We start from the raw sequence: 17,369 nt of genomic DNA, 5'->3' as shown, positions 1-17,369 counted from the left end.
GTTCTTTAGGTTTTCTTCGACTTGTGTGAACCATTTGCCTTTAGTTTTTTACTTTGGAAGAAATCAAAAAGTTGTTTAGTCAATCTACTATTATTCATTCTAAATAAATGGAAATAAAATGCAGCTCTGTTTTTCTTTATAGTTCTGACAAGTTTTCAATTTTTGTATAAAGTTTGATATTTTGAATTAATTTTACCCGATTATTTTAAAATTTAGAACCTAAAATCTTTCTTATAAATTTCCTTCCTTTTTTTTGTAGATTTTCTAGTAGACCTTTGTCGTTCAGTCTTAGGGTTTCTGCCGCATAGAGTGCCTCCGGTTTATCGCATAGTGTCAAAATTTGAGTTCCACGATAAAAACTATCTGTTATTTGTGTTTTTCGTTAGCCAGAAAGCTAATTCCATTTTACTAGTTCTAACGGTTAACGATTTGTTATCTATAGAATTCCAGTCGACCGAGATATCTAAAATTACCCACTTTCTCTTGTTATTATTTATACTAAGGAAATTCGGGTAGTTTTTTATCGTCAAAATTTTCGTTTTCTGAAACGCGATTTTTAGTCCCAATGTGGCAGCTTGTTTTTCTAAATCTTTAATCTGTTGTTTAGGTTCATTCCAGTTTTTAGGTAATAATGCCATATCATCGGCAAAGGCTAAATAATTATTTTTTTATTCCTTTAGTTCCCAGTCTTATTACATTATTTTTATCTAAATTTTTGTTCCGTTCTCAAACTATCATTTCAAAAGCTTAGTTAAAAAGTAGCGGAGAAAGTCCATCTCCTTGTCTTACGCCGGTTTCTACGGGTAAAGGAACAGATAATTTTCCCAGAAATTTTATTTTCTAGTACGTTTTAATTAATGTAGCTTACTGTTGAAAAAATGTTCTATCTACAGAATCGTAAATTTTTTGTGCAAAACTGCACTTTACTGACATATGTTTTCAATTTTTTTTAAATATAACATTTTTAATGGCACATAGATTTTTGTGCGTTCTAAACTTGAATATTTATAGTTGCCAACGGTTTAAGATTCTTGAAAATATTTTTATTTAAATCATAAAAAATTACAAAAGTACTACGACGCCTGGTTTTGTGTTTAAAAGGTTTTCTTTGTTTTTTTTTCCTTCTTTCTCTCTTCAGATAAATATCTGAAAACCATTTTCGGGTTTTTAGGAATTTCAATTGGTGTCGGTTTTACTACCGAAACAGCCACTGCCACTGTGTTACTATGTGTGACGCGACTGGCTAAACCTGTCTCTGATTACTTAACTAGAAAACATAAAATAAAAAAAAATAACCGCCACAAGAAAGGGCAAGTTTCCACATAAAGTTGACGAAGCCGCAATGGGGATGCTAGTATATATACATATTTTTATATTAAACTGAATTATAAATATATATATTCACAAAAAATAACCATTGTAATTTATGATGCTGCTGTGATATATAAATACAGGGTCATTCACGGGAACCGGATGTTTTTAAAATAATCATAAAAAATTGAATATTTACTTTAAAAAAGTTTTATTGGTACTGAAACACTAGTTAAATCAGAGCATTTGTTACTTACTCATGAACGAAAAATTATGTCCGGCAAGTGATGACCATTTTGGGCAATACATTGTTGTAGCCTTTCACGGTAACTGGACACAATTGTTTGCAGCATGTCTACATCAATCTGGGTGACGTGATACGAATTGCGATCTTTAGGTCCTCCAATGTACGCGGTTTATTGGCGTACACACGCGATTTCAGAAACCCCCACAGAAAAAAATCACAACTACTCAAGTCGGGGGACCGAGGGGGCGAAGGAATGTCGCCGAATCTGGAAACGATCCGTCCCGGAAACAAGTTACGGAGAACAGCCATCGTTGCCCTGGCAGTATGCGCTGTAGCTCCATCCTGCTGGAATAACACAATTTGAAAATCGATTCCCCCGGTTTCGTAACTCAGGGATGAAAAACGTATTCAACATCGCAATGTAACGATCAGCCGTTACAGTTACGGCAGCGTCATTTTTTTCAAAAAAATATGGTCCAATAACACCGACCTTTCCCATTGCAAACCAGACAGTCACTTTTGGGCTATGAAGTGGTCTCTCGGGAAGCTGATGTGGGTTTCTTTCTGCCCAATACCGGCAATTCTGTTTGTTGACGAAGCCATTCACATGAAAATGGGTTTCGTCACTCATTAACAATAACAAATTTTCATTTTCTTCAAAAATGGTAAGCATCTGTCGACAAAATTGTAATCGCTGCGTGAAATCTTGCTCGTTTAACTACTGCACGACGGCTATCTTGTAAGGATGAAAATGCAGGTCTGTATGCAGAATTCGTCTTACCGTACTTGTGCTCATTTGAAGCGCTGCTGAATAGAGCGGCGTGGGCCTCTGACGATGGCTTCCCTTACCCGTTCGATGTTCTCCGGAGTGCTAGTAGTTCGTCGGGGACCCGGTGATTTTTTTTTTCAATATTGAATTACGATGGATATTAAACTGACGGCGGAAATCTCGCTGAACAGCAGTTACGGATTCGTCATTTCGCACAAAACTGTCATACGCGTACAGGCGTTGGTCTAGCGTCCACGGCTCCATCTCAACGACTAAAATGTAAATGCTATGAACAAAGGAAACGTCAGACACCAGCTACGTGCCCTTCCCACCACAAACGCCGGAGTAAACCCACTTCAAAAACATCCGGTTCCCGTGAATGACTCGAATAACATGACTAAATAATATGTATATATATTATTTAAAATTCCGCATTATAAAAGATTTAGCTTACGTTCTCGAAAATAGTTATTTAAAAATTGTTTTCCAATTCCCTTTTCTTAAATGATATAAGAAAGGTTTCTTGTTATTTGTGTTTCTTTAAATTTTTTTTCCCAAAATAGCGGTATTTTTTGTGGTCCTACGCATATTTTAAATAAAAATAAATATAAAATAAATATAAAAGCATTTTAATTAACGCCCTAAAAAGTAAAACCACGTTAATATTCATCTTTAATTACGACTTTTTGAAGCCGAAAAAAATTTTAAATTTATAAGTTGCTGTTTGTTGGTTTTTAATTTGGAGCTGATAATTTAAGAATCCAATCATCTTTCAAGTTTAAAGAGGATTGATTCCACGGTATGTGTCTTGTTATTTATTTTTCTTAGAGTATTTTTTAAATCGGACTTAATTATTTTCTCTTTTTAAAATTATTTTACACGGTTTCACATTTTTTCTGAAAATTATAAATAATCTTAATAACCTTAGCCGAGGCAATATTATGTAGAGAAATATTTTCAGTACTTATCACAGATGTGTAGCGGAATAATATACTTCCGACCGTTAATACATTTGTTTTCCGGTAATTTTACAATTTATCGGCGAGAAAATGTTTTTTCTAAATTAGGCGTTACCAGTGTGTGAATACTTTTATATGTTTAACTAAGTAGAAGAGATAAATGTAAAATTTATTTTCAAGTGGTAATAGTTGTTCAGATAATCAGAAATAAATGTGTTTGATATATTTTTTAAATAAAATTTATTGTATTACATAGAAAAGCGTTCTTTAGCTTAGCGTTGAATTTATACATTTTTTTTTTTGTTTTTTTTTTTTTGTTATAAAAGAACGGTTATCAATTATAGCTATGTTAATTAACCTGGTGGAAATTGAAAGCGTATGAAAGATATCATGCCTGACCAGGATTTGAATCCGGTTACGGTATTTATGGATGAAATACGGAAACGCTGCTTACTCAGCCGCGGTTGTCGGCAAGAAATTTTATTTCATTAATCAATAACGAATATATATATATATTTTTTTATATAATAAAATAAAGATGATAATAGCCTCAATCGTATTATCGAGTAAAAGGATTAAATAACTTTTTACAGATTCAAGAAAAAATAATCATCGTTGCTAAAACGTTTAATTCTATTTTATATATATAAAAAAAAAACTATAAAACCAAATAAGGATTGACAACAACATGAAAAACATGTCATTCTCAATGTTAAATGCTGCTATAATTTATTTACTGCTATATCTTATTTACTGTCAACTTAGAATTAATTTTTTTCAATGTTAACAAGTTCAGTGCCGTTGTCGAAACATATGTGACGGTGTAAGTGAATTTTATATGCCGCCGTCGTAGGGTTGTCGACAATTACAAAGCAAACCTGTTTGTTTTTCCTTACTTTTGGCAGAGAAGTGGTATATTAATTTGACTGTTCTGGCACAAAGTGAGACCCGTTTCATTCATTAATAGTGCTGGTTGAGTTAAAGTGTTTGTAATTTTAATAAGCTTTAGTTCCTATGATGATGATTTTTTCCGATATAGTTCAGCCCTTGTGCATATATTTCCTTATATTAGTTTAAATTCTGAATTGAAATATTATTAAATAATTAAGAAAAAAAGTTTAACTATTTTAAATAATAAATAATCCAGTTTAAAAAACTGAATTCAGAAAAACCTTTTTACATCATTAGGAAGATTTCCTATCCACACGATTTTACACAAATTTTTATACCTTCACAAATTTAAAATCATATAAAAATTTATTTAGATAGCTTACGGATTCGGTTAGTTTCATTTTAACAAAACATGAAGTTTACATTCATGTGGATCAATAGTACCAAAATTGGCTACCAGCTTTGTCAACAATGTTGTTGAAAATGGATACGTTTATTGGTGTGTAACGTGCTTGCTGTGTATTTTGGTATCACGATTTGAAGTCGGCAACTGTAGCTCAACATAATTTTCGTAGAGAATACGATAGGGGCCTACTCCTAGTAGGCATACAATTTATTGTTGGCACCTTGTGAAAGGTTCTGTTAAACATACAAAATCCACCAGGACGCCCAAGCGTCCCTGAAGCTGCAGTGGAACAACTCAGAGAAAGCTTGCACGTAGTCAGAAGAAATCAACTCGACGTGCGTCACAAAAGACTGGCATTCCATAAACGACTGTATGACGCTTATTACGTAAACGACAGCACATCTTCCCTGTGCTGAACACACATATAAGTATAACTCGGCAGAAGGGAGTGTCCTTAACTCTAACGACCCTTCTCGCCTACCGGTTGTACGTCCGGCATGACGGGTCGGATATTTTTATTTTTTATGCCCACTCAAATGAGGGTACATCATTGCTGATTTCCTACCAACGGTTTCGTATCTTTTCTTTAAGCCCCTTAATCTACCATTCCTCATGGTCTTTGGGGATTCTTAGTAGTTGAAGGGATCCAGAGTCCTCCGCTTCCTCACCGCCGCCACACTGTGCAAACACAGGCGAACAACAGCTCCACGAGAGGCTGCCCCCTCCCTTCCCAATCCTTCATTTGCAACACCTTGGTGAGATATTTAGACGATGCTTCGCCTCGAATTCTCGTTCTCCGTACGATCGCTCTAACGTACGCCGGATGATAGTTTCGACATCGTTCGGTCATATTGCCTCTTCACAGTCGCGACTCTCTTCCATCTACCTTCTGCATGTAAATATCACATGGTCTGGGGTATCATGCTCCCCACAGTATGGGCAGTTAGGATCCTCGGCTCTATTACTGACGTGCAGGTAGGTCTGAAGGCCCCATATTCAGACAAGAACTGAGTTAGCCAGTAGTTCAGTTCTCTAAAGCCTCTCTCTGCCCGCGGTATTATATCTGATCAAACGACGGGTCCATCGTCCTTTATTTGTCGCATCCCATCTGGACTGCTACACCTTATACATATTGTCATGGGCTGAGTCCTTGGGTTCTTCTTCTTGCGCCTTAACTTTCATTTTTGCTAACTGCCGCAGAGGCGGAACTTTCGCTACCACCAAAATTGCCTCTATCAATACTGAGGCATACGCCAGTGCAATTCTGAGGGCTATCCGCCTCTCCTTCCAGCGTGCGTCTATTACGGTCCGTCTCTAAAGCTCGACTTCACATCGGAATGCCATATAGCAAAATGCTGTTGGTAACGTGTGCGTACAATTTCCTTTTAGAGGCTCGCGGTCACGATGCATTACAAAGTAACTTCCTTACAACCTTGACGGTCTTTTCAGCCTTCCTGAAGGTCTCCTTAACATGGGCTGAGAACGATCTCTTGTAGTCGAACCAGATGCCCAGATATTTCGCCTCGTCCAGCGACTGTACAAAATTATCTTCGACTCGGATCGGGATACTCGTAGTTCTTCTTCTTCCTGTCATGGTTGACATCTTGGTCTTTTCATATGATAGATGGAGCCCCTATTACAAAAATTTAAAAGTACCAGTACAATAAGTTGGCAATGGAGTAATTCCGTACCGCGTCAACGTATAATAAAAGAATGAAACTAAGAAAGGTAAACAGTACTCAACATAGATAATAAATTAAAATTAAAATCTGATATGGATACCAGATAACTTTCATGTACGCCCATTAAATTACATATATACATATTCTGCTGCATTTCATTTAAACTTATTTCATTTGAAAGTGAGATACGATCTTCCAGTTCTTTTACAAAATGGACAGTTACACAGTTGCTGAAATATTAGTTTTTATTAATATCAAATATTTATACAATTATTAATTCAACAATCTTACATATTAGGATACAGTAAAGTCCCTTTATTACTCGTATTACTAGATCGGTATTATTCATATCTTCGTGAGTTCCTGATTAACAAAAGTTTCAGATTTCTGGTGTGTCGTATAAATAAAAGTCAGTGTTAATTTAAATATTCCGTTTAGTTAATTCCTGTATATTGGTTTACAAATGTTAATTTCGAACTTATGGTATAAAATACTCGGTTTTTGTTATCGGATTATTTTGTGAATAATCAAAAATGAAAAAGAAATAATCATACAGGAAAAAGAAATATAACGTGAAGAAAAAACGACAAGAAGATGAATATGAAGAGGGAGAAAATGTTAAAACCAAAAAAAAGAATAAAAAGATTAAGAGAAGATAATAAATATAAAGAGAGAGAAAATTTGAAAACCGGAGAACGTGTACACAAATTAAGATCACAAGAATTATATCAAACTAAAGAGCGTTTAAATGATTGCCAACAAAAAACAAATAAACGAAATGATCAACTTCGACTCTTATGGAACTTATGGAAATTATTGTCCGACTTTATCAGAGGAGTAATGAACAAAAAGACGAAGAATTTTTTGCAATTTATTAAACATCGAACGTGTATGTCTCAGTGTATATGTTGTTCTTGTGAGCGTCTATTTTCCAGTCACTCTGTAGTTAATTTTAATGTAGATAAAATTAAACAGAAATTTCGGAATAATTAAATAAAATTAAACAGAAATTAAACTAGAAAATTCAAAAATAAATTAGATGTTTCACCAAATCTGTTACTTATGTAATTTAATAGGCATTATTATTTGTGTATACACATTTTTAAAAGTACATAAAATTTTATTTCACTAATAACTTCTGGTTTTTTTTCATATTTTTTTTTATTATTATTGAGTAGTTATATGTTGTAGAAAATTTTTTACAATCAGGAGTTAATAAATCAATCTATTTAAAATAAAAACAAAGTTAAAAAATTAAAAAGAAAGTTTAAAACAGGAGATGAAGTCTGATTCGAATCGATGTGCCTTCCCTTGTAAGTTGCAAATATTATTTAATTAATTAAAATTTTATTTGGGTAAACTCTGGAACCAATGAAAATAAGTACCATTTATGATACACCGTTGAAATGCTCTCAATGAGGGCTTATTACTACAGTTAAGAAACAGTCCGAAATCAAATTAGTTTTTGATTTTGGGCTTTTTTTGGAAACTTCAGTCGATTGCAATCAAAAGGGGAGGTGCACAACTAGATGTTACAACAGTCATAAATCCACATTTTCAACATCTTGCGGCTAATCGATTTTGAATTATGCGAGATACGTACAGACGTCACTCCTAAAACTAGTCAAAATGGATTCAGCGATTGTCACAATGAATATTTCCGTTGAAATCTGAAAACCGAAATTTTTCGCGATTACAATACTTCCTTTACTCGTACAAGGAAGTATAAGACCTAATAGAATAATAGTAAAGTAAAAATCATTAAAACAATTTTAATGTTATAATTAATTTTTGTAATTTTTAATCGGCGCCAAATTACTAAGAACTAATAAGCTAATAATTTTGTAATTTTTCTCTAAGAAGAGTCGAAATTATATGAATAATTTAAAGTTATTTTGCTACTGTTTATTACAGTATTTTATAAAGATAATTATATATACTATTTTAATGATTTGTTTTGTTTTTTTACCAATACAAATAGAAATAAATTTATATTCATTTAACAAGTTTCATTTGCATAATTATAAAACGTGAAATAATATATGTTGGCGCGACGATTCGATTCGTTTAGTATAATTATACAGAGATACATACGTTCAGCATAATAAATAAATTATTTGATACAATCGAGTAAATGATTGAATGGTATTTAATAATAATAATAATATTCTGACGTTTCTTATGATGCTCTGTACTTTTGAATTTGATATTTCTCTCTGATTGCTTGTTATTTTTGTTATAGAATAGTATAGATGTATATGTAAGCCTATTTCATTATGCGGGTCTGTACGTGTGTAAGGAATACGTTTATATGGTTTCAAAGGAATACAACCAAGCACGCTACATCCCTTTTATTTGCGAATTAGATTATACGTATAAACTTAAAAGAAAATTGTCTTTGAATACGTCTGCAATAGAGTCTCTTGCCTGATACGCTTTACGGTACCAAAATTACTCGATTAAGTTAAGATTAATAATATAAGACGGGAAAGGCATTAAGATACTTCTACAGTGATTCGATTAGAATTCCAAATCACTAATAAAAAAACACGCTATTCTTTCACAAGTACATCTAAGTCGGTACAATTCTATTTTATACTTACTAGAAGATTACTTCAAGGAAAGCGCACAGTGAACCGTCTGATAATAACAGGCCTAAATCCTGGATAATTAGAAGGTTGAAATTTGACGTAGCTAACACCGGAGAAAAATCGAACGAAAGTAAGGAAAAATTATTTTAATAATTTATATCGAGTTATTCTGAAACCTTGCGATTACGTATTTTAGACAGTAAGCTACTACCATGAAGGAACATTTCCCTTCATCCTTAAGGAGTAAAAACTAATCTTTACGTTTAATCTTATAAAGCCTTATGACAGAGTCACTCGTAATTAGTTTTCCTTTTCTTAAATAGCTACAGAGTTGAAATTTGAAATAGTTCTTTCAAAGGAGTACTGAATAAAAACAAACAGTACCTATATCGATTAAAAATCTCTAAAAGCGTTGTTTCATTAAAAACATTTTAAAGTAGAGAAACGAGACAAAAACGGGAGAAAAATTGGAACTTTGTGTAAATTCTCATTTTAGATAATAATTTTCACTACAAAGGATTTTATTTTTTATCCCACGGGTGAAAATGGAATAAGATTGATCTAATGAATCCGATTTTTTTTTAACTTCTCTAGAAAAAAAGCTTGATCAAGGTTAGTTCCCAGATATTGTACGATGATTCGATAGTGATAAATTAGTAAAGTGATATGAACTTCCCTATTATTATTCTATTATTTCTAATAGAATATTATAATATCCTTTTCCCAGTTGATGGATATTATAACGCTCAATAATTTTATTAATTTTGATTTCAAATTACAAATAAAATTTGGAAATTTTTAAAATAACCAAACTTCAGTGGTAAATAGGAATCCAAATCGAAGTAGACAATGAAAATGTTATACGTTTACTTACGGCACATAGCAAGTCGTAGAATTCTTCTCTTAACATCCAGCAAGCAGAAAACGGTTAATTAGAGTAAAAAAAAAACACTCGCGGACAAAAAATGTTATAAATTATACAGCGTAAAAGGAGAAAAACATAGGCACTCATCAACTAAATAAAACGAACATCAAAGTCAACAGTGACACATATTGAACAAGAAAAATTTATACGAATATAGTGAAATTAGCGAACAACGTACAACGTACAACGTTAACTTTGTTATTAAATAGCACAAGTGAAGAGGTAATACATGTGAGAAAGAAAAAAAAGGAATGGAAGGATTAGTATGTGGGAATTGTGCATAGAGGTGTAGTAATTATTCGGCGCACAGCCAGAAATAATTTTGAGAAAAAACCAAGGATCTATTTTGTGATATTTTTAACATTTTCAGAATAGTATATAAATTTGGCACAAACCGTTAAGAAATGGAATCTATGATAAATATTACGGGAGTATTATGTAAACGATCCTTAAGAGGATAAAATTGGAAAGAAGGTTTCTACATTTTAATTTTTGTCTTATAAAATCAGATAAGTTGTTTACTTATTTCGTTATATTGTTTTGTTTTTTTATATGGTTATATCATGAATCCAAAAAAAAGATAGAGCTTAGAGATGTGCACACACACACACACACACACACACACACACACACACACTCACACACACAGAGAGAGAGAGAAGAGAGAGAGAGAGATATAGTGAGAGAGAGAGAGAGAAATATTTTACATTATAACGGGTTTATTGTACAGATGATTCAAACTTGCAATGACAAATTTTGGGAGCTGATTTTGGACATTAATGTAAGCATAAACTTTCTATAATCATATATGATCGAAAACGTTTTGTTTTCAAGTTACCACAAGCGGAATATTTCGTCTTGTTTTCTACTCCAACAGTAACGCTTAGCCTTAATAAGATTACTGAAACTCGACTGCAACAGCGAAATGATTTTATATGTTGTTTTAACGTAAAAAATTGAACAAAACAGGTCCAAGAACAGTATCTCATGTACTAGTACTAGATAATTGTTGCAAGAACAACAATTCAATAATTGTTCATTTACCAGAGTTAAATTTTGAAGAAAAAAATAAACATTTCGAGCAATATTTGTAAAGAATTTAATAAGTAAATAAAAATTTTAGAATTAAACTTTAAAAAAAAAAAAAAATAGAATGAATGTATTTTTTATTTTAATCAATATTTTTTTAAACCACTTTTATTTTGTTATTATAATTTTTTAAATATTTTTCCTAATTTTTTATAAATAAAAAAATATTATTTTTAATGTTTGTTTATAAATTACCGTTTTAATTTGTATCTAGGTCACATTAATTAAGTTTCTGTATTAAATATTTTCTCAAAATAACTTTCTTGTAACTGATCGATACTGCATGAAGTTGATGTTTTGTATTTACACCTAAAATACATACATATTGATGTATAACATAAAATGATAACACGAAAACATGTTTTCGAAATTATATTTTTTGATATTCGATTTGACGTTATTTATATTTTTATAAACCTCATTCGATTATAGTTATTTGAGGAATTGAAATATTATTTGATCCGTTTAAAGAAATTTATAATCCTACTTATAACTTTAAGTAGTAGGAAAACAAAGATCGTAAAAATAATTTTTTCTGCTGTTTTAGTAAAAATGGATTTATACGTCTAATTAAAAAAAAAAAAAAAAAAAAAAAAGTTATTTTTGGCGGCCAGGTGATGAGAAATACAATTTTTACTGCATAAAACATTCTAATTTAACTGGGATTTGAACCTTGAACCTTCTTAATGAAAAGCAAAGAATCTACAGCTCTTCGAATTTAGTCATTTAGTTTCTTTGGCTGTTTCATATTTTAGTTAATTTTTCTTCTACAATAGAAAGAAATAATCTTGACTTAATTCGAATTCTACTGCAATATTATTGTTTCATGTCTGGGGTTGCACGAGACCGTTTGACATCCAGTTAAAAATTCTGAAGATTCATTGAAACGATATAATTTTACAAACGGTAATGTTATTGAATGGCGAGCGATGAATTGTTGTGAACGACAATCGGTATTGATAGTTCATTAGTAAAAATTCAAAGTTATAAATTGTTTATGTAAAAAACTTTTACGTGAACGTTGGTCTATCAGTCTCTACCTCGTTAAATTCATAATGCTGGAATATCATGTAATATTTATGAACATTAAGTATCTTAACTATATGGCAGTAAACGACCTGAAATGAGTTACAAATCGTTACAGAAAACGACAAAGCCATTTTCAAGAATAAAAAGAACCCCTTGCCAGGTTTACTAAGATTGAGAAACGAAGTGATTTCCAGTTCGTTCTTCAATGAGGTGATTAAGCATTTTCGCATATCAGTATGCCAGATCCATTGAAAAACAAGAATCGGCGATATAATAAACACTGTTACTATCAGAGAAAGCACTTCTGCCTATCTCCACTTTTTTTTCCCCTACATCCCTGGACCGAACATCCAATTAAGTATACTCGGCCCAGAGACGTGTCTTTTAACTCTAAGGCGGTCTTCCCGCCCACCGGTTTTACACCCGGCACGGCAGGTCAACCGCCCCGGTACTAGATCTTTTCTTGCCTGCCTCTAATTCCCGCCGACGAGGGCAAAGCCCGGCTATGCCGTTCCCCACCACCGCCGACAGAATCCGGGTCTCGGTCTTTATGCCATTTGCCTCAAACCGGTGCGACCAGCATAAGGAGCGCGCGCACCCCCAAAACCAGCCACACCGCCCGGATCTAGGTCTTTTAATTTTATCCCCGCGAAATCTCCCCGGAGTCCCCGTCTCCTCACCGAAACCTGCACGCCAGGGCATACAGGCTCTCAGAAATGAGGCTGTCCACTTATCCCTATTTACGATTGAACCTAACGATTCCTTCGTCGCGCCTTCTCTTCCTTAGTGCGAAGAACCGTACCGGCGAGATTGTTAGAAACGTTCCAGTTCTGCTCCCTCTTTAGCGACCACTCTACTATGTTATTCGCGTCCAGGCTTCAGGTTATTGACTGCTACGAATTGTCTGTATTGTGCCCATCTCCGGCATTCGAACATCGTATGCTCTGCGTCGTCCACCTCCTGGCAGTAGTCGCAGTTGGGTGTGTCTCCCTTGCCGAATCTTTTTAAATAGTAACCAAAACATCCATGACCCGACAACATCTGTGTTATGTAAAAGTTCACCTCGCCATGTTGGCGATCCAGCCATGCGTCCAAATCACTTATTAACCTTCTGGTCCAGGCCGCAGCGTTAGTCTCTGCCCGTACTTCCTTCCACCACTGTCGGGTCATCGCCTCGGTTTCAGCTCTATTACACCCTTCCGCTCTCGCTTTCCTGCTCTTGATCTGAAGTTCTATCGGCGGGACCGACGCAAGCACACATATAGCTTCATATGACAGAGTACGATACCCTGCTACCACTCCCAACAATGCCGTTCTGTGCATTCTTCGCAGTTTATCCTTGTTTCTTTGTATCCTGATTGCATCAGCCCAAACCGGCGCCGCGTATAACGCCGCAGACACCGCCGCCGACGCAATCAGTTTCCGTTTGGAGGCCCCCGGTACTGTGTGTTCCACGAATAATCTCCTGATGGCTTATATGGTGAGCCCTACTTTTTTGCATACATTTTCTATATGCCCACCAAACTTGAGACTTTTATCTATTGTCACCCCTAGGTATTTTGTATTCTTGACCTCAGTTATAACCTCTCCACGGATCACGACCCGAACGCCGCGCAGTCTTCTCCTACCCGTGAAGAGGATACACTTGCTTTTTGCCGGAGACACCTCCATGTTGTTGTTTATTAGCCAGTTGTCTATGAGTTGGAGGGAGCGATTTGCTTTATCCTCTGCATCACCAATTTCCTTATCTTCCACCAATAGTGCAATGTCGTCAGCGTAAGTGACTACGCTGACTCCTTCCGGATAAGGCAACCGGAGCACCCGGTCGTAAAAGATGTTCCATAGCAAGGGGCCTAACACAGACCCCTGGGGAACTCCACCGAAGACCGTAAATCTCACCACCCCCTCCAAAGTGCGAACCTCCGTCCATCTATCAGACAGGTAGCAGTCAACCTGGTTTAGCAAGTGGTCACTAACATTCATTTCTCTGAGCGCCGCTACAATGGCCGTCCACGGTATCTAGCCAAACGCATTTTTGATATCTAACTGGACCATCAATGGGATCCTTCTGGTCCTCCAAGAACCGCTCCGTACCTCCGCCGCCCAGATAACCACCCTGTTTATCGCATCCAGTGTCGAAGGGCCCTTACGGAATTCATATTGCTCCAAATGTAGGCTTCCGCTTAGGTCCAGCTCCTCTTGGATCCTGGTAGCAAGAAGTCTCTCAGCAGCCTTACCCATATTATTTATGAGGCTGATAGGACGGTACTCGCAAACTCCTGGGTTTGTATTCGGTTTGGGAAGAAAAACCGTTCTGGCCTCCTTCCAGCATTGAGGGAAATTGCGGTATTGCAGCCCATAACTCAAAATGTCCGTCATCTCCCACGGTACTATTCTAGCCAGGCCTTTAATGACCGCTGCCGGAACTCCATCTGGGCCCGGACTCTTCTTGTTATTTAACTTGCTAATTGCGGCAATCACCTCATCCTGTGCGAACCTGCCACGTTCGCACAAGACTGCCTATTTCCACTTGTAACTCAGATGAATTACGTTCATTGCAGTCATACAAACGACTGTGAAAAATAGTGAAAAGCAACAGTTTTTCTACGGAAAACAACCCATTATAAACTCCATTTTCATTTAATTTGAATATTTTACAATATAATTTCAGCTCCCCATACAAAGTCGAGTGTTATATATATATGTATATTAAAATTCATAACTTACACTAGACCTACTTTATTTTTTAACATTAAACGATTTTATAAAATATAATATCATTGTTATTTGATGTCCAATATTTTCGTAACTCTTTCCTCCATTAGATAATAATGGAATTTTGACCGGACGCTGCTTCGATTGTCTAAAATGGCAGGTCATTGACGGTATTATATACGTAGGATAGGTTATTGAAGAACTGTTGGGACGAAAATATTCGAGGGACAAACTGACCGCTTAGAAAACCACATTAAAGACAAGTAGAGCAAAAATATTTGACAAAGGTGATGAGTTTAATGTTCAAGATAATGCATAATACCTAATATTTTCATAATATTAGCTATGTTATATAGAGTAAATTTATTCTAAAAACTAACAAGATTAAATAAGATTTACTCGTATTTGGAACTAAATATATCTTCCACCCTGCCCTATGGCATTATTATAATTATATTTATTTTTATTATTATTATTATTATTATTATTATTATTATTATTATTATTATTATTATTATTACTATTACTATTAATATTATATTTTAATTAAATATTGGATAGAATATTAACTAGTTAATAAGGATAAAAGAGTATTTTCCAATTTTTTTTAACGTGTGGCTAACTTGTATTCTAATTATGTTAATTTTGGAACCTGCTTATAAGACCTACGTCTTAGCGGGACCCTATATTGTAAAATTATGTGAAAATAAATAAATTAAATCACGTCTAATTGAAATTATTAATTGTAATAGATGTTCCATTAATAAAATTTATTTGTTTTTATTGAATAATTATGCCATAAATTTCATTTATAAATTACTATTTGAGCTGTTGTTGATTTAGAAAATTAAATCAACTAATTGGTCACAAAATCTATCAAATATTGAATCCTATTGATATTTTCTGTTTGTACGTACATACATTTATTCAGGAATCGCCACAACGTGGGTGTCTTCCTGTAGGGGGTAGGGATGTTAGTACGTACATACATTTATTTATTTATTCATATTGTTCGATTACATCTTTCTGCCGTTTATTATTAATCCACTATCGTTGGAAAAATTTGTATTTATTTACTTATGTAGATATAAGGAAAAAGGACTGAGTTAAGAAGGCTAAAAGACAAATTTGCTTTGTAAGGCGCTTATGAGTTACACTATGCAACAGTGTATGTATATATCAAACAATTTATATCGGGTAACCTTTTTATTTAATTTACTTTTTATATTTAATCCATATGCAGTGGTAGCGTTTCAGCCTTTATTTTGTAAAATTTAGGATTTAAATCCCAGTCAGGTGTGAAAGCTTTACTAACATGCATAATAAATCTTCCATTTCTTATTCTCAAGTTTATATAGTGAATTAATCATTAAGAAAAAGGAAAAAAACCTGTGCATCAGTCAATCGCTAGTAACGTTTGGTAGATAATTTTAAATAACACAGCAAAGTGATTGTTTATTTATGATTTCTGTTTAAATGGATATTCATGGGCTAATATTGATTTTTATGTTATAGTTAACTAATTTTAGAATTTACAAGTGAATATGATTTAATATTATTATGAAAAAATAATAATAAAAAAGAAGGACAACTGCATTGGAAGAGTCAGTAGAAAATAAAGGATATTAAGGATAAAGAATTATACAAAAGTAATATGCGATACGTACGATTCTAGATAAGATTTTTTTTTAAATGTGTAAGAAAATTATGAATTTGATTTATATTGTGGGAACCCACCGGTTTGGTATAGTGGTGAACAAGTCTTTTGAATGCTCTCCAGAGTTCCAAAATGACGTCCTTTTAAGACATGTTTCAATTTCGGGAAAAGGAAAAAGTCACAAGGACTCAAATCAGGTGAATAAGGGGTTGAGGAACCGTAGGAATGCGTTTTGAGGTCAAAAATTCCCTGATGGAAATGGCCGGTTTTGATCTTTGATTCGACATTTTTTCGGTCGAGGAGATGACGGTCTGTGCCACTCTTCCCTTTGCCGCTTTGTTTCAGGATCGTACTCAGATATCCAGCTTACATCACCTGCGATCACACGATTGAAAAATTCTTGTTCATTATCAATCCTCTCAAGAAGATCAACACACACGTTTCTTCGATTGTCATTCTGTTCTGTTGTGAGGTTTTTCGGCACCGATTTCGCACAAACCTTTCGCATGTCCAAATCGTCTGTCAAAATTTGATGTACGGTGAAAGTGTTTAAATTTAACTGTTCACTCATCATCCTTATTGTTAAACGACGGTCTGATCTCACAAGAACTCTCACAGGCTCAACGTTTTCATCAGATTTTGAAGTTGAAGATCTCCCTGCGCGAGGTTGATCTTCAACGTGTTCTCGGTCTTCCAAAAATTGTGCCGGCGGAAAACTTGTGTTCTTGATAAGCAATGTTCTCCGTAGGCCTGTTTCAACTTTTCAAAGGTTGCGCTTGCGGATTTCCCAAGTTGAGCACAAAACTTGATTTCACAACTTCGCTCTAAATTACGATGCTCCATTTTCGTAACACACAACTTCACTGATACCAAAAATAATGTGTTGACTGAACGGAGTTGGAACTCGTACTGAGCATGTGGAAGGGATGAACAGACCGGTCTAGCACAGACCGGTAAACACAGCGTTGCCAGATCGCTTGCAGTGTTACAATCTCATTACTTTTCTCGCTCATTTCGTATATATAAACAGAGAGTATCACAAAGTTCTCCCGGAACTTTCATAACCAATTCTACTTATGTGAATAATGGAAAAAAAAC

General features: G+C 34.4%; 1 protein-coding gene across 12 annotated transcripts in view; it reads right to left on the bottom strand.

The window, feature by feature from the left end:
• Positions 1-17,369, bottom strand: part of Trpgamma (Transient receptor potential cation channel gamma) — a 1,234,746-nt gene that overhangs the window by 390,292 nt on the left and 827,085 nt on the right. The window contains exon 1 of one of the 12 annotated variants that reach the window (XM_075357165.1): positions 9,731-10,008. The exons of the other annotated variants lie outside the window; for them this stretch is intronic. Coding sequence (XP_075213280.1) covers positions 9,731-9,766 — 36 coding nt within the window. The 5' untranslated portion in view covers positions 9,767-10,008. Of the gene's footprint in view, positions 1-9,730; positions 10,009-17,369 lie in introns of those variants that run through there. 12 annotated transcript variants of the gene reach the window in all.

Source organism: Lycorma delicatula, chromosome 2, assembly GCF_047948215.1.
Source record: "Lycorma delicatula isolate Av1 chromosome 2, ASM4794821v1, whole genome shotgun sequence".
Taxonomy (NCBI): Eukaryota; Metazoa; Arthropoda; class Insecta; order Hemiptera; family Fulgoridae; genus Lycorma; species Lycorma delicatula.
Note: the sequence above shows the minus strand (reverse complement) of the source record. Positions and strands in the feature narration are given on the sequence as shown.